The sequence below is a fragment of the Emys orbicularis genome, chromosome 4 (genome assembly GCF_028017835.1).
Source record: "Emys orbicularis isolate rEmyOrb1 chromosome 4, rEmyOrb1.hap1, whole genome shotgun sequence".
Lineage (NCBI taxonomy): Eukaryota > Metazoa > Chordata > Testudines > Emydidae > Emys > Emys orbicularis.
In genome coordinates, this window is record NC_088686.1 from 154353660 (window position 1) to 154375931 (window position 22272).

A 22272-nucleotide genomic window follows, 5' to 3' on the forward strand; every position below is an offset into this window, starting at 1 on the left:
AAGGATCTGGGGCAAAAAGCTGTCTGGGGGTTGGACTAGATGACCTCCTGAGGTCCCTTCTAACCCTGGTATTCTATGATTATCCCGGTTTCAGAGTAGCAGCCATGTTAGTCTGTATCTACAAAAAGAACAGGCATACTTGTGGCACCTTAGTTTTGTTAGTCTCTAAGGTGCCACAAGTACTCCTGTTCTTTTTATTATCCAGGTTTTCTTAACCCTTATTGTTCATAGTTCGCTAGGCCTTAAACCAGGGGTCTCAAACTCAAATGACCATGAGGGCCACATGAGGACTAGTACATTGGCCCGAGGGCCGCATTGCTGACACCTCCCCCGCGCCACCCTCGGCCCCGCCCCCACTCCACCCCTTCCATGAGGCCCTGCCCCTGCCCCGCCTCTTCCCACCCCTTCCCTGCCCCCATTCCAACCCCTTCCCCGAAATCCCCACCCCAACTCTGCCCACTCCCTGCCCCCAGAGGGTGCAGGAGGGGTGTGGGGTGTGGCGGGGCTCAGGGCAGGGAGTTGGGGTGTGGGTTGCAGGAGGAGTGAGGGGTACAGCAGGGGGTCAGAGTGCAGGGTGCGGCAGGGGGCTCAGGGCAGGGGTTTGGGGTGCAAGAGGGGTGTGGGGTGCGGCAGGGGGATCAGGGCAGTGGGTTGGGATGCAGGAGGGGTGTGAGGTGAGGCAGCGGGTTCAGGGCAGGGGGTCGGGGTGCAGGGTGCGGCGGGGGCTCAGGGCAGGGGGTCAGGGTGCAGGAGGGGTGCGGCATGGGGTTCAGGGCAGTGGGTTGGGATGCAGGAGGGGTGCGAGGTGAGGCAGGGGGTTCAGGGCAGGGGGTCGGGGTGCAGGGTGCGGCAGGGGGCTCAGGGCAGGGGGTCAGGGTGCAGGAGGGGTGCAGGGTACGGCAGGGGGTCGGGGTGCAGGAGGGGTGCGGCATGGGGCTCAGGGCAGTGGGTTGGGATGCAGGAGGGGTGCGGGGCGAGGCAGGGGGTTCAGGGCAGGGGGTCGGGGTGCAGGGTGCGGCAGGGGGCTCAGGGCAAGGGGTTCGGCTGCAGGAGGAGTTCGGGGGGCAGGATCTGGCCCAGCGCGTACCGGGGGCAGGGCAGGCTCCCTACCTGCCTGCCCTGCCCCCGTGCTGCTCCGGGAAGAGGCAGGAACGTGGGGAAGGGGGGGTGCAGGGGTGTGTGTTGCTGTTGCTTCAGGCACCACTCCCAGCAGCTCCCATTGGCCGCGGTTCCCAGTTCCCAGCCAATGGGAACTGCTGGGGGCGGTGCCTGAAGCAACAGCAACACACAGCCCCTCTGCCCCCCCTTTCCCACATTCCAGCCTCTTCCCGGAGCAGCGCGGGGCAGGGCAGGCAGGGAGCCTGCCCTGTCCCCGGTGCACATCCGGCCGGAGCAGCTCTAGGTAAACACTGGGGGAGGACGGGAGGGCCGTGAGGGGCTCGCGGGCCGCAGAAAATAACCCTGCGGGCCACGTGTTTGAGACCCCTGCCTTAAACCAAGCTGTGGAATTTGGGCCTATGTAAAAAGTTTTTAACAGAAACTGTGGTTAAGCTTTTACATACCCATTAAATGGATCATGGCCCTTCAATCAGCAAGTGCTTTGCTATATCCAGATCCGCAGCCCAGGATAATGCTGCAAGGGGGAAGGCTAGAGGGAAGGGGCGGTACGCACCTCAGAGAGGTGCGAAGTGGCATCTCAGCTGAAGGAGAATAGCCCATGGAGATGAATCCAGCCTGAAACATAAGCTCTGAGAAGTGTGAACTGCCCCATTCATGTCAGTGGATGTTCCCCCACACACACTGCTGGGGAGCCTGTGATATGCATCGAGCGTGCCTGTTCTCAGCTCCTCACCCCGTCTCAGGCCTAGTCGACACTATAGAGTTAGGTCGGCATAAGGCGTTGATGTCAACCTAACCCTGTAAGCGTCTGCACTGAAATGTAGCTCCCACCGACGTAAGTCGCCCACTGCAGCTACTTGCATTGCCTGGCCTGTTGGCTGTCAGCCCCGTGCGGGGGAGGGGGGCTTCAGCGGTCAGTGCCCCACAATGTCATTGGATGCGCTCCTGGTGAGGACGATGGACGGAGCTAGCGTGGCCGTGAAATGCCGCTTTAATTGCTGTGGTGGCTGTACGGCGACTTAAGGTGGCAGTGTAGCCACGCCCCTAGCAGCGTGGTCCTGGTGCAGGGTCCCCATAGGCCTGTTCTCAGCTGCCACACAGAGGTGCAGGGCTGCCCCAGAGGCTGGTTCATATGGGAGCATCAGGGAGAGGGGCTCAGACTTACAAGGTAGAGCAGAGCTTCCCCGGATGGCAGCTCACGGGGGGGGGGGGGGGGGGTGTGCAGAGAAAGCGCCTCAGACCACCTAGAATGGCTCAGACACCCCCAGACCCCAGACCACAAACAGGAGGGGAGAATATGGGGCAGGCGCGCCCCCTCTCCTAATCCCTTCACTCACTTTGCCACCCAGCCCTATGTCACTTCTCCAGTCCTCACCCCCTTCCCCGACCCCTTGTGGTCCCCTTCCCATAATCCCCCCACTCCTTGCCACAGCCCCTCCTCCCCATGCCTTTACCCCTATTTCCCCCTCCCCTCCCAGCAAACATTCACATATTTCATCTTTTTCTTTAAAAAAAAAAAATAGTTTGAGCCCCTGCTGAACTCAAGAGTGCCCGTCCCCCAACTAACAACAGCCCGTGGACAGGGGCCACACGCCTGCAGCTCATCTTCTTGCCAAGGGTTGGGTGTGACTCGATAGGGCCGGGGCGCAGGGCAGGAGATCAATGACCTCAGCAGATCCCCCAGGGGCCAATCAGGGCCTGGGACTAATTTCTCTCTGACAAGCCTCTTCACAAGTCTGTGGAATCCGATTGGTTCACAGCTGTTAGGCACACGCCCACCTAAAGAGCCAGACTCTGTTTCAGATTCCATTTGGATTCCCCGTAGGGGCAGAGGATGTCATTCAGTAGTAGGGTGACCAGACAGTACATGTGAAAAATCGGGATGGGGGTGGGGGGTAATAGGTGCCCATATAAGAAAAAGACCCTAAAATCGGGACTGTCCCTATAAAATCGGGACATCTGGTCGCCCTATGTAGTAGTTGGGTTAAATGTCAAGCGATTAAGACCATTTGGAGCACAATCAGACACATGGTTTGAGCCCCAGGTCTGTGCAAAAAACTTCGGCAGAATCTTTCAACCATAAGGAATGCTGGGTTTGGGGGCGGGTGGCACCTCGGAAACTTCTTGCTCAAATGACTCCAGATTTGGATCACTAACTCTACCCAGCACGCCCATGAGGCGCACCGGATTTCAAAGCAGTACGAATAAGCATATGGATTTTAGAGCAGTGGTTCCCAACGAGGGGTACACAGAGGCCTTCCGGGGGTACATCAGCTCATCTGGATAGTTGCCTAGTTTTATAACAGGCTACAGACAAAGCTCTAGCGAAGTCAGTCCAAACTAAAATTTCATACAGGCAACGGCTTGTTTATATTGCTCTGTGCACTATACACTGAAAAGTAAGTACAATATTTATATCCCAATTGATTTATTTCATAATTACATGGTAAAAACGAGAAAGGCAGCAATTGTTCAGTCCTAGTGTGGCTGGGACACGTTTGTGTTTTTATGTGTGGTTGTGTAAGCCAGTCGTTTTGAAGTGAGGTGTAACTTGGGGGTACGCAAGACAAATCCGACTCCTGAGAGGGGTCCAGTCGTCTGGAAAGGTTTTAGAGCACTGAGAAAAGTCAGCCTTCAGACAGAAAAGAGTTCTCAACCTTAGCTCCATCGGAGCTGCCCCAGCGTTAGCCCCATGCGCTCCTGCTGCTGGCTCCTTGTCCATTTTCTGAGCAGCGGCAGAGTGCAATCAAACAAAGCAAATGGCCGGGAGACTCTCATCACGGGCGGGCTGGGAAGGGGGCCGCCGACATCAGGGATCAACCCGCAGCAGAGAGCCCAGCTCTCAGAACTGCTGTGAAGTCCACATCACCAACGCACTGCCAGGCTACTGCCCTTGGTCGACCCGGTAGCTTTGAACACGGAACGGCACTCAGCGTCCTGCGGCAACGGAGCCAGTCTGCACCACTGATCAGTTTCACCCCTGTGGTTCCAGGTGAAAGGAGATCTGACAGAAATGTCAAATTCTAGAGGAAATGACCCCACTGGGGGCTTGTAGAGGCCAGGAAAGGGCTAGAGTTGGTAGCCAAGCAGCTGCGGTGTGATCTCTGGTGTCCAAGCCCTATAAACAACTTCCTCAAAAAACAAGGGAAATTCCCGCTCAAATACTTTAAGGCAGAGTTCTGGTTGCCCTCGTGCGCTTCCCAGAAATGGAGAGCAGCTAAATGTAACCCTCTGCACATGGGACACGCAGCAGTAAGGGACGTGCCACCCTCCCCCCCCCGAATGCAACCTTAACTCTGCCCCCACGGAGCGATGCCCCAACCCACCCCTGGCAGACGTGGTGCTGCTCTCCTCCCAGCTGGCACGGAGCACTGTGGGCCACGTTCAGGCTTAGTGAATAGCAGCTGGCTAAGCCCAGCCTGGGCCCGACCACTTCGCCTGCTCTGTGCAGGCCACCCCAGACCCGCCAGATGCCCCAACCTCTGGAGCCTCTGGGAGCACCCCTTCACTCCCCCCTGCCTTGCAGTGCATGGTCACGTATCTTCTCATCCCCACAGCAAGAAGAGGCAACTGCGTTCCCCTCCCTTCACAAACCACATAGATCAGCCCAGGAACAAGGGGTCCCTGATCACCCTGGGGACAGATGCCCCTCTCCTCCTATCACGGTGCAACCTACCTGCCTAGCCAATCCAGCTGGCCCTAGCATAGAGCAGGTACAGACAACAGCATGTTCACAGAGTCATTCCTTGTAAGCAGCCCCAGTGACCTAATGGATAAGGCATTGGCTTCCTAAGCCAGGGATTGTGGGTTCATGTCCGATCTGGGTTGAAAAACTACTCTGGCTGGAACCTACTCCTAGGGATGGGACATGGCACCTTTTTCCCCCTCCCCTTGAGGGTGCCCCAGCTCTGATCCAGCCCCAGGGAACAGGGAATGGGACCCTCTAGGCTGGGGGGTGCCAGATCCAAGGTCGGGGGGAGGAATGGGCTGGGGCAGGAATAGACAGGGGAGCGGCTGGCTCAGGGCAGACACCTGTTCAGTGGTTCCCTGGGTGAGGTGAGTTTGTTGGGTCTCTGCACAAATTTCCTGTCCTGCAAGTTTCACTGACCAGTCCCCCTTGCTCGCTGAGGGGCTGGATCTGGGGTGAGGGCTGCCTATGTGGGGAGCTCTCCCTGGGCCCCCCAGCGACCTGGGAGCTCTCCTGTCAGCTAGTCACACACTGACTGTAGCATGATGCAAGCAGGGTGGAGAGGTGTTAAACGACACCGGGAGGACCAGGCCAGGAGTGGGGCTGGCCTCAGCCCACAAGTCACTAACCACACGACGCAGCTGACATAAGCAGGGCAGGGTTCCCATGCAAGAGAGCGGGTGTGCATGTGAAAGGCAGAGCGAAAGGATATGGCAGCAGGTCAGGGTTCTTGGCAGCCAGGCGTCGCCTCTACGGGGGATGTTGGGGTCAAAGCCTTAGGGCAGGGTTATGGTTAGAGGGGTTGAGTAACCGCGTCCCCACTCTGGAGGGGGAGGTGGCTGCGCAGGAGGATGCTCGGTGAAAGCTGCTCTGACCCAGTTTCCTTCAATACCCCATTCCCCTGTAGGACCAGCCCCCACCCTGGGGTACAACATTGACACCGTCCACCCGGAGGTGCTAGCCTCCAATGCGAGTAGGAATTTTGGGTACCAGGTGCTGCAGTTCAAAGATGCAAGGTAAGTGCCCCCCCCCCCCCCCCCGGCACTGCAAGAGAGACCCGGCGTCCGGTGAAGGGAGGAGTGGGATCTAATGGATTAGCGGGGGCTGGGAATCAGGACTCTGGGTTCTAGCCCCAGCTCTGGGAGGCCAGTGAGGTTTAGTTTATGACGTAGGAGGCACCGTTCTGTAACTAGGCCCCAGACTGTGGTGCATTTCAGTGTCCAGGACGGCCAGGCCCCTGCCCGCTCGTTCCCGGTGGGATCCCCCCAGCCTGTGTATGGTCCACACTGGATCATGCACCAACCATGATGCTGACTCCCTCTTCCGCTTTCACTACCCGAAAGCAGGCGGCACCCGCTAGGGCTAATTGGGAAGTGAGAGCATGTCAGGGGCCACAGCTGGCAGCACTGGGTGTGTGTGTGTGACCCAATGAAGGACTAACTGGAACCCAGAAATCAGGAAGGAGGTGGGGACTCATCACGGGTTAGAGCCGGGAGGGGGCTGGGAGTCAGGACGCCTGGCTTCTAGCTCCACCCTGTGTGGGGTCCCTGGCAAGCGGGTATGTCCCATCCCCGGCGTCTGATCTGCCTTGTTTTACAGTATCATCGTGGGAGCGCCAGGTGACCAGAACTCCACCGGGGAGCTGTACCAATGTGCTGTGAAGAAAGGCTCCTGCCAGCCCATCCCATTGCCGGGTGGGTCTGGGGAGAAATCGGGGTGGCAGGGGACACGGGGTACCGGACAGGGCGAAGCACTGACCCCATTTCCCTCTCCTTGCAGCGAGTGCTCAAACAGCGCATCTCGGCATGTCCCTGGCGAGCAGTGGCGCAGACGCCCAGATGATCGTGAGTGTGCGGGGGGGCGCATTGGCTGCGGGACAGGCCCTGATGGGACGTCTCCAGCTCTGCTGGGGACGCTCCTGCCTCAGGTGGGGACAGGCTAGATGGGGCGTCTCCCTCGCTGCCATCCCCTCTTGGATTCTCCTGCTGTTGGGCTCATACCTGGAGACCCAGGTCCCGTCCCCATCTCCCCTCCCTGTCGGGTTTGGCTCAGTCATAGACATGCTGATTTCCAGTCCTATGGGCTCCCCCCCCCCCCCCCCCCCATTCCATACATGGCTGGTAACTGCCCTGCTCGGTGCTCCCCATAGGCCTGCGGCTCTGGGCTGAGCCGAACGTGTGATGGGAACCAGTACCTGAGTGGGATCTGCTACCTCTTCAAGGGACACCTGGAGCAGCCCAAGGAGATGACACCAGGGTTTGAAAGTAAGGAACTGACAAACTCAAAGCACTGAGACCCCGTTGCCTTCCCACAGAGCCGAGGAGTCCTGGCTCCCCACTCAAACCCATCAGACCCCACTCCCCTCCGAGAGCTGGGGAGAGAACCCAGGAGTCCTGGCTCCGCGCTCTAACTCACCATACCCCACTCCCCTCCGAGAGCTGGGGAGAGAACCCAGGAGTCCTGGCTCCCCGCTCTAACTCACCATACCCCACTCCCCTCCGAGAGCTGGGGAGAGAACCCAGGAGTCCTGGCTCCCTGCACTAACCCACCAGACCCCACTCCCCTCTGAGAGCTGGGGATAGAACCCAGGAGTCCTGGCTCCAAGCCCCCACTCCACGCTCCAACCCTCTCTGGTGGTTCCCCACAGAATGCCTAAAGGGGAATGTGGATCTGGTGTTCCTCTTCGATGGATCAGGCAGCATGAACACTGCCCAGTTCAAAGCCATCAAGGACTTCATGATCGAAGTGATGGAGAAGCTGGGAAACTCCACAATACGTGTATGTGAGAGACTCCTGCCCCGCCTGGTGCTAGGGGGCACTGCCCTACCAATATTGACCGGGCCCCATCTCCCAGCTTGGCACTAGGGGGCGCTGTGTTGTGGGGGGTCCTGGCCATGCCCCATGTCTCAGCCTGGCTCTAAGGAGAGCTGTACAGCTGTTCTGACAGCCCCTCTTCCCCGCCAGTTTGCCGCAGTGCAGTTTTCCCAGGACGCGAAGACAGAATTTGACTTTAACGATTACGAACGAAACCGAAATCCCCGGGAACTCCTGAAGGAAGTGATACACATGAACAAACTGACACACACCTTCCAAGCCATCAACTATGTTGCGTGAGTAACCAGGGGCGGGAGGGAGAGATGGACCCATGATAACCAGCCCCCCACGCCCCACCCCAGAGGTGGCTGCATCTCAGTGCTGGGGGAGGGACCCTTGTAGAAACAGCTCCTGTGCCCAGTTCTGGAAGTGGCTACTTCTGAGTTCGTCTGCACCATTTCCCTGTGTCCTGCAGAAACCAGGTGTTCACCCCAGAGCGTGGCGCCCGGGAAGATGTGACGCGAGTGATGATCATTATCACGGACGGAGACCCCACTGACTCTGGGAATGTGAACGCTGCCAAAGAGAAGAACATTGTTCGCTACATCATTGGGGTAAGGAACCCAGGAGTCCTGGCTCCCGGCCCCCCACTGCTCTAACCCATTAGACCCCACTCCCCTCCCAGAGCTGAGGAGAGAACCCAGGTGTCCTGGACCATTGGGACTGACATGGGCTCCAATGTCCTCTCTCGCTCTCTCCAGATTGGCAATAACTTTCACCGGAACGAGTCCCAGGCCTTCTTGACACTGTTCGCCTCAGAGCCCACAAGCCAGTTTGTCAAGGTGCTCGACAGCTTCGAAAAGCTCAAAGGCCTCTTCAGTGAGCTGCAGGCCAAGATCTACGCCATCGAAGGTACCGGCGCCACCTGGTGTGTGGCCTGGAGTGTGGAGGACACAGCTTGGCAGCATCCCCTGGTGCATGCACTGGACATGCACAGTCCCTAGCGCCCCCTGGTGCATGCACTGGACATGCACCCCCCCCCACACACACACACCCCAGTGCATGCACTGGCCATATGCAGCTCCCAGCGCCCCTGGTGCATGCACTGGATATGCACAGCCCCCCCCCCCCCCCCCAGTGCATGCACTGGACATACGCAGTTCCCAGCGCCCCCTGGTGGATGCACTAGATGCATACAGCCCCCCAGCACCTCCTGGTGGATGTACTGGACATGGACAGCAGCCCAGAGCACACACTGGACACAGAACTCAGCAATTACTCTATGGAGGAAAAGCTGAGGTACATAATCAGAACCCAGGAGTCCTGAATCCCCCCCACCCCCCACTTCTCTAACCCACTAGACCCCCCTATTCCCTTCCCAGAGCCCGGGATAGGACCCAGGAGTCCAGACTCCCAGCCCCCCCGCTCTAACCAGCCATTCTGTCAGCTGTCATCAAGCTGCAGCTGCCTCTGGGGTGAGGCGTGGGGGCTCTTCATACAGGGGTCACTGCTCCGAGCTCCCACCCCCTCTGTCTTGCAGGTACCAGCAGCCGCAGCTCCTTCCACCTGGAGCTCTCCTCCAGCGGATTCAGTGCGGACCTGTCCAAAGTGAGCCTCAAGGAGGGGGCCTGGGGTGGGGGAGGGGTCTGAGCCATTGAGGTTAGGGAGGCTGGGAGAGGGGCCAGGCCTGTGGGGTTCAGAGGTGGGGGGGGTGACTTTTGGGAACTTGGGGGAGTTGGGGAGGGGCCTGGGCTATGAGGGGGAGGGGAGGGGCCTGGGCTACGGGAATTTGGGAGGGTCGGGAGGCTGGGCCATGGGGGTTCAGAGGGGTCATGGATGGGACAGGACTATAGGGGTTCAGGGGGGGAGGGACTTGGACTATGGGGGGGCTGGGCTATGAGAGTTCGGGGGGGGTCAAGGAGGGACCCAGGCATGGGAGTTGAGGGGCTCCCCATTCCCTCTGCCCTCCCCTTTGCCCCATGGTGTGTCTCTCTCTCCCCCTGCAGGAACGGGTGGTGCTGGGGGCCGTGGGGGCAGATGATTGGGCGGGGGGGCTGATTGAGCTGCGGGGCAGCCAGGCGCCGGAGACCTTCATTGGGAGCCCCTCAGCCAATGAGCAGATAAAGGACGCCTACCTGGGTATGTTACCCCCAGCCCCTAGAGCCTCCCAGCCTGCCCCAGCATCCCCCATCTGTGGGGTGGGGCGGGGGGGGGTCATTTCTGCAAGGATCCCTCGCCCGGCACTGAAATGCGGCTGCCTCTGGGGTGGGGCACGGGGGCCATTTATACAGGGATCCCTCACCCGGTTTTCACAGAGGGGAATTACTGGGTTGTGCGGACAGCTCTGAGGTGAGGGCCTGTGTGGTGCTCCGGCTACTGAAGCTTTGGCGGGCTGATCGGGGCACACCCTGCCACCTCGCTCCACCTCCATGGGCAGGTCTAGAGAGGCCTGCCCATCCCCCTCCCCTCCTGAGACGTTTCCTGCCCCCAGGCTATGCGGTGAAGTCCATGCAGCACCAGAACAGAACGCTCTATGCCGCGGGAGCCCCCCGCTATCAGCACGTTGGGATGGTCGTCGTGTTTGAAATAGATCCCGACAGCTCCAACTGGACAGATACTCAGCACCTCATGGGCGAGCAAGTGAGAACAGGACCGTCGTGCTGCAGGGAGCGGGGAGGGGGCTCAGCAGGGGGCGCTGTGCTGCAGGGAGCTGGGCAGGGGGCGCTGTGCTGCGGGGAGCGGGCGGGGGGCTCGGTGGGGGCGCTGGGCTGTAGGGAGCGGGCGGGGGGCTCGGCAGGGGGCGCTGTGCTGCAGGGCGCGGGGGGGGGCTCGGCAGGGGGTGCTGTGCTGCAGGCGGCGGGCAGGAGGCTCAGCAGGGGGCGCTGTGCTGCGGGGAGCGGGCGGGAGGCTGAGCAGGGGGCGCTGTGTTGCGGGGAGCGGGAGGGGGGCTCGGCGGGGGGCGCTGTGCTGCAGGGGGCGGGCAGAGGGGCTGAGCGGGGGCGCTGTGCTGCGGGGAGCGGGCGGGGGGCTCAGCAGGGGGCGCTGTGCTGCAGGGAGCGGGCGGGGGCTCAGCAGGGGGCGCTGTGCTGCAGGGAGCGGGCGGGGGGCTGAGCAGGGGGCGCTGTGCTGCGGGGAGCGGGCGGGGGGCTCAGCAGGGGGCGCCGTGCTGCAGGGGGCGGGCGGGGGGCTCAGCAGGGGGCGCTGTGCTGCGGGGAGCGGGCGGGGGGCTGAGCAGGGGGCGCCGTGCTGCGGGGAGCGGGCGGGGGGCTGAGCAGGGGGCGCTGTGCTGCGGGGAGCGGGCGGGGGGCTCAGCAGGGGGCGCTGTGCTGCGGGGAGCGGGGCGGGGGGCTCAGCAGGGGGCGCCGTGCTGCGGGGAGCGGGCGGGGGGCTGAGCAGGGGGCGCTGTGCTGCGGGGAGCGGGCGGGGGGCTCAGCAGGGGGCGCTGTGCTGCGGGGAGCGGGCGGGGGGCTCAGCAGGGGGCGCTGTGCTGCGGGGAGCGGGCGGGGGGCTGAGCAGGGGGCGCTGTGCTGCAGGGAGCGGGTGGGGGGCTTGGCGGGAGGCGCTGTGCTGCGGGGAGCGGGCGGGGGGCTGAGCAGGGGGCGCTGTGCTGCTGGGTGCAGTGTGAGGCTCACTAGGGGGCACTGTGGTTGCTCCCGACCTCTCTGACCCCCACTCCCCTTTGGTTTGCAGATTGGCTCCTATTTCGGGTCAGTTCTGTGCTCAGTGGATGTGGACGGGGATGGGGACACGGACGTGCTCCTAGTGGGGGCCCCCCTGTACTATGAGGAGAGGAGTGGGGGCAGGGTCCACATCTATCGCTGGGACCAGGTGAGTAAGGGGGCATAGACAGTGCTGTGGGGGCCCTGGGGCTAGGAGCGCAGAGGAGGGGGGGGTCTCCCCAGCAGGGGGGTCTCCCTAGGGGGTTCCCAGGGCAGTGCTGGGGGCCCTGCAGGGGACGCTGACTCTGTATCTAACCTTTCTGTGCTCACTCCCCAGGCCAGGCTCACCAACACTGCGGTGCTCCAGGGAGCCCTGGGGAACCCGCTGGGCCGCTTCGGCTCAGCTATCACTGCCCTGGCTGACCTGAACGGGGACGGCTGGGCTGATGTCGCCGTGGGGGCACCGCTGGAGAGCGCGGAGCGCGGCGCTGTCTATATATACAACGGCCACCAGAGGGAGCTCAACACACACTACAGCCAGGTCAGGAGAGGCAATAGGGGGCGCTGTGCCCCATGTCCCAGCCTGGTACTAGGGGGCGCTGTGCCACAGGGGGTCCTGGCCATGCCCTGTCTCCCACCATGGCACTATGGGGTGCTGTGTCATGGGGGTCCCAGCCATATCCCATCTACCAGCCTGGCACTAGGGGGTGCTGTGCTGGGGGGGAGCCAGCCGTGCCATGTCTTCCAGTTGGGAGTTAGGGGGTGCTGTGCCATGGGGGGGGGGGGGTGTCCCAGTCATGTCCCATATCCCAGCCTGGTACTAGGGGTCACTGTGCCATGGGGGGGAGGGGTCCCAGTAGGAGTCTTTTTCTTGTATAGGCTCCTATTATCCACCACCCTCTGTCCCGATTTTTCACGTTTGCTATCTGGTCACCCTAGGTCCCAGCCATGTCCCGTCTCCCAGCCTGGCACTAGGGGGCGCTGTGCCGTGGAGGGGAGGGGTCCCAGCCATGTCCCATCTCCCAGTCTGGTTCTAGGGGGCGCTGTGCCATGGGGAGTCCTGGCCATGTAACATCTGGCACTACAGGGGCCCCGTGCTGCAGGAATCCAACATTCACATTCTCATACTGTCGTGATTTCCCCCCGCTCCGTGTTCCACAGAGAATTGAGGGCGCAACAGTCTCTCGTGGTGTGAAATACTTTGGCCAATCCATTCATGGACAGATGGACCTCAATGGGGACGGGCTACCAGACCTCAGCGTTGGGGCTCTAGGAGAGGTGATCATGCTGAGGTGAAGCTGTTTACCGGACTCCTGGGTTCTCTTCCTAGAGAGTGGGACATGGGGCCTTTCCCCTCTAGGGGCTGCTGGGTCCCGTCTGGCCTGAGGGCAGGGGGATTGGCTGGATCAGGGGGTGGGGAATGGGCCACCAGACCTTTCTCCTCTAGGGGGGTGCTGGTTGAGACAGTCCGTTGTTTCCCCAGCTCCCGGCCCATCTTGACGGTGGTCCCCAGGATGTCGTTCTCGCCAGAGGAAATCCCGGTAAAGCAGGTGGAGTGTTCAGGGAGTGTTTCATCCCGGCAGGGTGTTCAGAGTAATCTCACCGTCTGCTTCAGTGCCAGCCGAGCCACCACGCGCTACCAAGGTCAGAGACGGGGGCTGAACCGCTTCCTCTAACCCATTAGGTCCCACTCCTGTCCCGGAGCGGGAGCTGGAGCCCAGGAGTCCTGGCTCCCAGCTCTTCCTCACTCGCCCGTACTCCAACCTTTATGCATTCCCCCCCTTCTCTCCTGCCAGAGCCTCTCTCTGCCAACCTCACCTACTGGCTGGAGATTGACGCCAATCGCATGAGGAGCCGAGGAGTGTTCGGGAACGGGCAGAGGAACACGTCTGGGACCATGGAGATCTCGGAGCAGGAGCTCTGCACAGCAGAGATGATCCAGATATCAGTAAGGTCCCACACCGTGGCCCGCAGTGGGAACTGGCGAATCCATTGGGATAATAGCGCAGCTGCCTTGGGAGTGGGTCACGGTGGCTGTCTATACAAGGGATCCCTTGCCCAGTGCCGCAATGTGGCCACCTCTAGGGTGGGGGGCAGGGACTGGTTCTACAGGGATCCCTTGCCCGGCACTGAGCTGCTGCAGCCTCTGGGGTGGAGCGTTTACAGAGCGCTCACTCTCCCTTCAGAACTGCCTCGAGGATTACGTCACTGCAATCAAGGTCTCACTGCGCTTTGCCCTCCAAGAGGACGATGGCCCCAGCAGGACCCCGCGTCCGGTGCTGAACCCCTTGTACAAATCGTCAGCGACAGAGGTGAGGGGAGCCCAGCCTGGCATCGCTCGGCTCTGTGGGGCTGGCTGGGCTCCGGGGCTGATCTGGGAGGAAGCCAGCCCAGGCCAGCTGATCTGGTGTTAACTATCGGGCTCTGGTCTCTGTTGCAGATCCCCTTTCAGAAGAACTGTGGGGAGGATGGGGTGTGCAACGCCGACCTGCAAATCCGCTTCCACCAGAATACGTAAGGCAGGGGGCGCTGTGCTGCGGGGAGCGGGTGGGGTGCTCGGCAGGGGGCGCCGTGCTGCAGGGGGCGGGCGGGGGGCTCAGCAGGGGGCGCCGGGCTGCAGGGAGCGGGCTGGGGGCTCGGCAGGGGGCACCGTGCTGCGGGGGGCGGGCGGGGGGCTCGGCAGGGGGCGCCGTGCTGCAGGGGGCGGGCTGGGGGCTCGGCGGGGGGCGCCGTGCTGCAGGGGATGAGCAGGGGGCTCGGCAGGGGGCACCGTGCTCTGGGAGGTGGGCGGGGGGCTCAGCAGTGTGCACACTCCCCCTGCAGTCATTGACGACCCCAATGCCCCAGTATCAGAGCTTTCCCCTAATACTTCCCCCATCACCCCATGGCTCTGTTAACCCTTTAATCACCATGGAGGGACTCAGAGCTGCCCTCAGTTGTGCTCCCATCGACCACGTCCTCCTCCTCCCCAGCTGTCCCCACCCACCCCAGCGGCTGCTCCTTCCATCTCCCAGTGGCTCCTCCCCCACTGCCACTTCCCCTGCTCCTCTCTCATCCTGCTCACGGATTTGAGGAAGAGGAGGGAGTGGGGGGTCTGCTCCCATGTACCGCCCATTGCCCGGACACCTGGGTCCTTCACAATCCCCTGCCCCTCACATTATTTGGTGCCCAGTGCAGGGAGTTGCTGCTAACTGGGCACCACCCTCACCCCCGCCCTCGTCCCGTAGGTCGCAGCAGCTGTTGGTGTCGCCCTCCACCAGGCTGGCGGTGGTGCTGGAGCTCGCCAATGGCGGGGAAGATGCTTACCACACAGCTGTCCACCTGCCCCAACTGCCAGGACTGTCCTTCCGCAAGGCCTCAGTGCTGGAGGTAGGGGGGGGCTCAGGCTCTCGGCAGACTCAGGCAGACACCCCTGCGTAGGTGACATTTGGGACAGCTTTAATCTGGACCAATCTCAGGGAGGCCTGGTTGCCTCATGGGGAAGGGGAGCAGGACATGGGGCCTTTCCCCTCTAAGGGGCACCATCGCTGATTGGGCCCAAGGCAGGGGACTGGCTGGCTCAAGCGGGCGGGGAATGGGCCATGGTGCCTTTCACATCTAGGGGTACCAGCTCCACCCCGGCCCCAGGGTGTTCGGGGACTGGCTGTCTCAGGGGGTCTTGTTTCCTGACTGGTCTCGCAAGTACTGCTGGGCAGGATTGGGGTCCCCCCCCCTTACTTCTCATTGGTGTTTCCCCCCCACAGTCCAGCGTCCAGGCCAGGGTGAGTTGCAATGGCCTGGAGACTCCAGACACTAACTCCAGGAACCTCTCCTGTAACGTCAGCCACCCGATCTACTGGGGGAACAGCCGGGTGAGTCAGTGCCGCCCCTCATGGCCCACAAGGGTACTAGGGGGCACTGTGCAGCAGGGAGTGGGGGGGGGGGGGGCTCAGCAGGGGGCATTGTGCTGCAGGGGGCGCTGTGCAGCAGGGAGGGGGGGCACTGTGCTGCAGAGATCGGGGGTTGGGGTGGCGCTCAGTAAGGGGCACAGTATTGTGGGGAGCAGGGAAGAAGGTGGCGCTCTGTAGGGGGCACTGTGCTTCAGGGATCAGGGAAGGGGCAGCACTCAGCAGGGGGCACTGTGCTGCAGGGGGCGGGCGGGGGGCTCAGCAGGGGGCGCTGTGATGCAGGGAGCAGGCAGGGGGCTCAGCAGGGGGCGCTGTGCTGCAGGGATCAGGCGGAGGGCTCAGCAGGGGGTGCTGTGCTGCGGGGAGCAGGGGAAGGGGCGGTGGTCAGTAGGGGGCACTGGGCTGCAGGGGGTGGGGGTTGGGGTGGCGCTCAGTAGGGGGCACAGTGCTGTGGGGAGCAGGGAAGAAGGTGGCGCTCTGTAGGGGGCGCTGTGCTTCAGGGATCGGGGAAGGGGCAGCGCTCAGTAGGGGGGCTGTGTTGCAGGGAGCGGGCAGGGAGCTCAGCGGGGGGCGCTGGGCTGCAGGGAGCGGGCGGGGGCTCAGCGGGGGGTGCTGTGCTGCGGGGAGCGGGCGGGGGCTCGGCAGGGGGCGCTGTGCTGCAGGGAGCGGGCGGGGGCTCAGCAGGGGGAGCTGTGCTGCAGGGAGCGGGCGGGGGCTCGGCAGGGGGCGCTGTGCTGCAGGGAGCGGGCGGGGGGCTCAGCGGGGGGTGCTGTGCTGCAGGGAGCGGGGGAAGGGGCGGTGGTCAGCAGGGGGCGCTCTCCCCTCGCAGTCAGTGCTGACTCTATTCTCTCTTGCCCTGGGCAGGTTCTGATCCAGCTGCTGTTTGACATTCTCACCAACAGTTCCTGGGGGGACTATTTGGAGCTGGACGTCATGGCCAGCAGGTGGGAGCGGAGCTCTGGACTAGCCTCTCAATAACCGGACCAAGCTGCCTCTGGGGCCATCCCTGTGGATCCTGGGTGCATGGCCCACAGCCCCCCCAGCTGCACGGGCCCCAGCCCCCCTTGCTTGGACACTGAGAGGTTGGGGGGGGGCATGTCCTGTGTCACGGGGAGCATCGTTGTTCCTCAGCTGTACCGCCCGAAGCAAGCTGGGCTGTGTCAGCCCCGGGCGAGGGATCCCTGTATAAACAGCCCCCACGCCTCACCCCAGAGGTGGCCGCATCTCAGAGCTGAGCAAGGGCTGGAACCTGTAAAGCACTTTGGGATGTCTGTGGTTTAAGGTGCTATAAATATCGGTGCCTGCCAGGAGGATGTCGCTGGCATATGGGGCAGGGAGCCCAGCACTCATTCGGGACTGGGGGTGGCTGCAGGGGGCTGTAACATGTTTCCTTCTTGTCCATCTGCCTCTCCCTCCCAGTGACAATGACATGAACGGGACCCTTGCGGATAACAGACACTCTCATAGGATCCCAGTCCTATACCCCATAAACATCATCACCAAGGGGTAAGACACCATCCCCCCTCTCCCCTCCCAGAGCTGGGGCTAGAACCCAGGAGTCCTGGATCCTCATGCCTTAAGCTCCCTCTTCCCCTCTCTGCGCCCCTGACCTGTGGGTCGGGGCCAGCCCTGCTTTCTCTTCTCACCAATGTCCCTCCCCATCACAGAGTGGATGGGTCCACCCAGTACGTCAGTTTCAGCTCCAGCTCCCCGAACCCAGAGATCAAGCCCGTGCAGCACGTGTACCAGGTGAGGGACTGGGCGAGGCTGGGCAAGGTGTGGGTGGGAGGGGTGCCATGCTGGCCAGGGGGAAAGGCCAGGATCTGACAGGGGGCGCCCTCCCCTCCAGTCTCGTACCACTGCCCCCAGACTGCCACAGCCCTCTCTCCACAGCTCCCTTCCCCTCCTCCTGCGTTGCCCATCTCCCATGTCCCACTCCCTGGCCTCCCGTGTTACCGCCCCCCATGCCAGACTTAACTCCCCCACCCTCCCCTAATGCCCCACATCCCCTGTGGCCCGGGTCATGGCCCGGCCATAAGGGCCTGGTCCGCAGCCTCGTCCCCATTGCTCTCGGCGCTTCTCTTTGGCAGGTGGAGAACCTGCTGCCCGGGAGTTTCCAACAGCCAGAGGTGACGGCATTTGTGATGGTGCCGCAGAAGTTCCTGGCCGGGCTAGCCTGGGAGCGGCAGGAAGTGAAGACGGTGAGTACAGTGTGAGGGAGCGGAGACCAGGCACAGGGGACATCGCACAGCACCCCAGTGCCAGCGCGGGAGGCGGGACACAGCCGGGGGCCCCCACAGCACCCCAGTGCCAGCGCAGGAGGCGGGACACAGCCGGGGCCCCCCACAGCACCCCAGTGCCAGGGCAGGAGACGGGACACAGCCAGGGGCCCTCCACAGCACCCCAGTGCCAGGGCGGGAGGCGGGACACAGCCGGGGCCCCCCACAGCACCCCAGTGCCAGCGCGGGAGGCGGGACACAGCCGGGGGCCCCCCACAGCACCCCAGTGCCAGGGTGGGAGGCGGGACACAGCCAGGGGCCCCCCGGCACAGCACCCCAGTGCCAGGGCGGGAGGCGGGACACAGCCGGGGCTCCCCATGGCATAGCACCCCAGTGCCAGCGCGGGAGATGGGACAGAGCTGGGGGGCCCCCACAGCACCCCAGTGCCAGGGCGGGAGGCAGGACACAGACGGGGCCCCCCATGGCACAGCACCCGTAGCACCAGGACAGAGGCCATGGCCAGGACCCCTCACAGCACAGCGCCCTGTAGCAGTGGGCTAGGATACAGGGTCTGACAATCAGCTGTTCTACAAGCTCACAGTCACATGCGGTGGAATCTCCTGGGTTTCCCTTGCTCCCCCAGGACCCCAAGGTGACCTGCCGTCTTGTTGCCATGGCCAGGAAAACAAACGAGGCAGATGCCATCGGCGTCCCCTCCCACACTCTCAAGGTAGGCGTCTCCGTCCTGAGTGACATGTCAGACACGTCTCAGCCCAAAGACCTTTACAGGGATCCCTCGCCCGGTGCGGAGATGCAGCCACCTCTGGGGCAGGACATGGGGGCTGTTTATTCAGAGATCCCTCGCCTGACGCTGAGCTGCAGCCCCCCTGGGGAAGGGCGCAGTGCAGCATGCAGAATGTAATGTGGCCAGGACACCAAGGTTCCCAGCCCCACCCTTGGGGAAAAGTGTCAGGGAATCGTTCATGCCCAGGATCTCACACTGATGCTGAGTTTGAAAGACCTTCAGACAGCACCACACTGGGGTCAGCTCTGATTGTGAGGGGGCAGCACCCTCTACTGAGCCCCCCACCCCGCTCCCTGCAGCACAGTGCCCCTAGCGCCATGCTGGGGCATCGGGGCCAGCGCTGACTGAAAGGGGCGAATGCCTCCTGTTGACCCTCCAACCCGCTTCTTAGGTTTTCATGCTGTTTCCCATCCCAGCACTAACCCAGCCTGCTCTATGTTGTGTGTGAAACCGGCCCGGGTCCCCGCCTGCCAGGCCCATTGGAGCCAACAGCCCCGTTCCTCTCCCTGAGCCAGGTCCCCACCCCTCACTGGCCTCAGGAACCTCTCGGGTCCCTTTGTGCCCCTGTTCCCGCGCATTGGCTCTCCGGAGAACCCCCTCCCCACCGTGTGCTGGTGTGTTTCTTCCTAGCACTGCTCACCCGGAGACTGGCAAATCTACGAGTGCAACCTGGGCTGGATAGACGCCCCCTCCACCATCACCGTCATCGGGGAATTGTCGGTTACCGGCAAAATTGAGGTCAGGGTTCTGTGCGAAGATACACGGCCTTTCTCCTCTAGGGGGCGCCATCACTGAGCCAGCCCCAGGGCAGGGGGACAGGTTGGCTCACGGGGGCAGAGAATGGGACATGGGGCCTTTCTCCTCTAGGGGGCGCCAGGTCTGCTCCAGTCCCAGGTGGGGAGACTGGCTGGCTCGGGGCGGGGGAGGGAATCCAAGGCCCTACCCAACCCCCTCAGCACAGAGACTGAGCCCCTCACCCTGGCCTAAGGTCTCTGCTGGGCCCCCCTGGGTAAGGGGGCTCTCCGCTGGGAGCTGCTGTAGAGATTGAACCCACAGCTTCTTGATCTGACAGGTCAAACCTCCTCTCGGCCTGTCCGTAGTGTGGCCCCCGGCCGGGGGACTGAGCGCTCCCCAGGGTTAGCGTCATGGCGAGGTGTGATGGCTCCATGCCCCCCAGAGGTGCCAAGGCAAGCAGAGAGCGCCAGTGAGGCTGTCCTATGGAGGCGGGATCGACCCATCTCATGCTCTGCCCTCCCATGTGCCGCCTCATGCCCCCTCTCCCCCCCGTGAGTTAATGAGTGGGGGGCCAGGGTGTCTGAGGCCTGGTGTCCTGCTCTCCCTCCAGACCTCCTCCCGGTTCCGGTTCTGCACTGCCCTGTGGTTCACCTTCAACACCAGCAAATATGTCAGCCAGTACAGCGACGAATTCACGCAATCCCAGGTAATGATCTTGGCCATGAACCCTCCCCCCCCCCCATTCCTCCCTGCGAGCTGCTGGTGGGGTTTCCCCCTTACAGCCCCGTCTGCATTTCCCGTTACACCCTGTGTCTGCCCCTGCAGGTCACCACGGAGGTGGAGCTGGTGCACGTGATGAATTACCTCCCTGTATACATAGGCAGCGGGGTAGGGGGGCTGTTTCTACTGATCCTGATCAGTGTCGTCCTGTACAAGGTGAGATGGGCAGGGACTGGCTGGGCGATAGGACCCTGGGTCACTCAGAAGTGGTCCGTGCGCTGACTTTCCCTGCCAATACAATTGCTTAATCTTTCTCCAGCAACATTTCCCCCATGGGATCCCAGAGCCCCATGCAGACATTGGAGGGACCGCGTCACCTCCTTAGCGCTCATCCTGAGATGCGTCCACCTCTGGGGTGGGGGCAACACTCTCCAACAGCGAAGGGGAGGAATTGAAAAAGAACCCCATGTCCAGTTGAAACCACAGCGGGGGCCTGGCTGTCACAGAGAGGAGAGAATGGGACATGGGGCCTTTCCCCTCTCGGGGGCACTGGCTCCAATCCGACCCCAGGGCACGGGAGATGGCTAGCTCAGGGGGGCAGAGAATGAGGCACAGGGCCTTTCCCCTCTAGCTCCAATTCGACCCCAACATGGGTCAGAGAGAGTTTCTCTAGTCCCCTAGTCAATCAGTGGTGGTTTTTCCTTTTCCCGGCAGTGTGGTTTCTTCAAGCGTAATTACAAGGACATGATGGACCATGAGCCGGCGGCTGGGAACGGGGCGGCACCTGCAGAGGCCAGCATGGAGGAAAAGGCAGATGAAGACTGTAAGGAGGCACTCACCACAGATGCTCCCAGTGAATGACCAGACCCTCCCTCCCCCGGACCATGGATCCGAGACCTCCTTCTCTTCCCTCCATCCCCACCTGCCCCTAGGACTGGCTCATGCTCAGCCAGGGCCCTGCACTCGCCAGCGCCCCCCAGTGGCCCAAAGGAGCATCGCAGCAGCTGTGCTTTTGCAGACTCATGTCTATCCCTGTCCTCGTGGTGGGGTGTGTGTGTGTGTGTGACTCCATCCTCTCCTGGTGGAACGGGTGCCCCCAGGACCTGAGCCCACCTCGCCGGCAGCCACAGCACAAAGACTGTGGGCTGGGCGGGCCATGGATACCAAGCTCCACTCTCCCCCAGGCTAAGGCAAGGCACGGGGGCAGCGTGTGTTGGGGAGCTCCCCCTGCGCTCAGGGAAGGACGTCATTTCTCCAGGCCTCCCGGCCAGCGCCTCTCCTCAGCAGCCACCCCATCCACCTCAGCCACGAAGAGGGGACAAAAATCCCAGTGAGATGTGAACAGCATTGCAGTCAGGTGACCAGCACGTCCTCGGATTAGCGCCATGCTCACCGAGGGCCTGGGACGGTGCTGCTGGGGAGCCAGACGGGGCATGTAATAAAGCATTTGTGGAGCCAGATCAAGTTAAATAGGTGACTGGGGAAATGGCTTGAATAGTGACTGTTTACTATGAAGCTGGGCCCAGCCCCTACACTGGTGAACTCTCCGTTCCTGGAGCGGACTAGAATGCTCATCTATTTATCTATCGCAATCCTACTCACGCCCTTACCGATGTATCTGTATTCTGTGAGTGTGCTACACTGTATGCTGATGCTTCCAGCGCGCCGTGGAACTTCGCTTTCCCTGTTATTTGCTTGAGGTGGCTCTTGCTCTCACAGACGCCGGGGCCTCTGAGTAGAGAGGTGATTTTACCTCTGTATTCGGCTCTGGAGCGACCACAGCTGGCATCTGGTGCCCACAATGCCAGAAGGATGTTGATAAATTGCAGCGGGTTCAGGGAAGAGCCATGAGAATGATTAAAGGATTTGAAAACCTGCCTTCTAGTGAGAGACTCCAGGAGCTCGGTCTATTTAGCTTAACAAAGAGAGGGTTCCGGGGTGACTTGATCCCAGTCTATAAGTGGGAAACAAATATTTGTTAGTGGGCTCATCAATCTAGCAGAAGAAGGTACAACAAGTTCCAAAGGCCGGAAGTTGAAGCTAGACAAATTCATACTGGAAATAAGGGGTCTGTTTTTAACAGTGAGAGTAATTAACCATTGGACCAATCAAGGGCTGTGATGGATTCTCTACCCTGCCAACTTGTAAACCAAGATTGGATTTAAAAAAAAAAAAATCTGCTCTAGTTTGACCAGGAATTATTGCGAGGAAGATCTCTGACCTGTTCCCCCTCCCGGTGATTTCAGATGATCACAATGGTCCCTTTTGGCCTTGGAATCTATGAATCCATCTTGCAGTGGCAGGGTGAGGATCAAGAATTTCCTGATCCAGGGAAGGAAAGCTGATCTTCCTTTTGTAATGGGCACAGTCCTGCGGGTGAACAGAGCCCAGCACAGTGAGGGAACCAAATGATTCCCCTGCCAGATAGCTTCAGCATCAGGGAGCTAAGGACTAGAATCACAAAGAGGATTTAGGAGAATCCACAGCCCTGAGCTGGGGAGAAAAAGGCACCTAAAAAAGAGGTTCTCAGAAGCCAACAAGTTGCGCAGGAGCCACCTAAGTTAGCCAGCAGGAAATGGTGAGGGGCCAGATGCCCAAAAGTATTTAGGTGCCGAACTCCTATGGA

At 61.6% G+C, this 22272-nt stretch overlaps 1 protein-coding gene across 1 annotated transcript in view; it reads left to right on the forward strand.

Annotated features, from left to right (window-relative positions):
- Positions 1 to 21523, forward strand: part of LOC135877333 (integrin alpha-L-like) — a 37346-nt gene extending 15823 nt beyond the window's left edge. Inside the window, exons 2-30 of the mRNA XM_065402761.1 lie at positions 5715 to 5823; positions 6407 to 6501; positions 6587 to 6651; positions 6957 to 7071; positions 7455 to 7585; positions 7772 to 7917; positions 8097 to 8235; positions 8383 to 8533; positions 9162 to 9229; positions 9628 to 9760; positions 10113 to 10261; positions 11312 to 11449; positions 11618 to 11821; positions 12442 to 12572; positions 12764 to 12924; positions 13077 to 13228; positions 13467 to 13592; positions 13721 to 13794; positions 14508 to 14649; positions 15024 to 15131; positions 16032 to 16111; positions 16587 to 16673; positions 16835 to 16916; positions 17258 to 17368; positions 18030 to 18116; positions 18822 to 18929; positions 19537 to 19632; positions 19752 to 19862; positions 20361 to 21523. Coding sequence (XP_065258833.1) covers positions 5715 to 5823; positions 6407 to 6501; positions 6587 to 6651; positions 6957 to 7071; positions 7455 to 7585; positions 7772 to 7917; positions 8097 to 8235; positions 8383 to 8533; positions 9162 to 9229; positions 9628 to 9760; positions 10113 to 10261; positions 11312 to 11449; positions 11618 to 11821; positions 12442 to 12572; positions 12764 to 12924; positions 13077 to 13228; positions 13467 to 13592; positions 13721 to 13794; positions 14508 to 14649; positions 15024 to 15131; positions 16032 to 16111; positions 16587 to 16673; positions 16835 to 16916; positions 17258 to 17368; positions 18030 to 18116; positions 18822 to 18929; positions 19537 to 19632; positions 19752 to 19862; positions 20361 to 20507 — 3446 coding nt within the window. The 3' untranslated portion in view covers positions 20508 to 21523. The remainder of the gene's footprint in view (positions 1 to 5714; positions 5824 to 6406; positions 6502 to 6586; positions 6652 to 6956; positions 7072 to 7454; positions 7586 to 7771; positions 7918 to 8096; positions 8236 to 8382; positions 8534 to 9161; positions 9230 to 9627; positions 9761 to 10112; positions 10262 to 11311; positions 11450 to 11617; positions 11822 to 12441; positions 12573 to 12763; positions 12925 to 13076; positions 13229 to 13466; positions 13593 to 13720; positions 13795 to 14507; positions 14650 to 15023; positions 15132 to 16031; positions 16112 to 16586; positions 16674 to 16834; positions 16917 to 17257; positions 17369 to 18029; positions 18117 to 18821; positions 18930 to 19536; positions 19633 to 19751; positions 19863 to 20360) is intronic.
- The last annotated feature ends 749 nt before the right edge of the window (positions 21524 to 22272 follow it).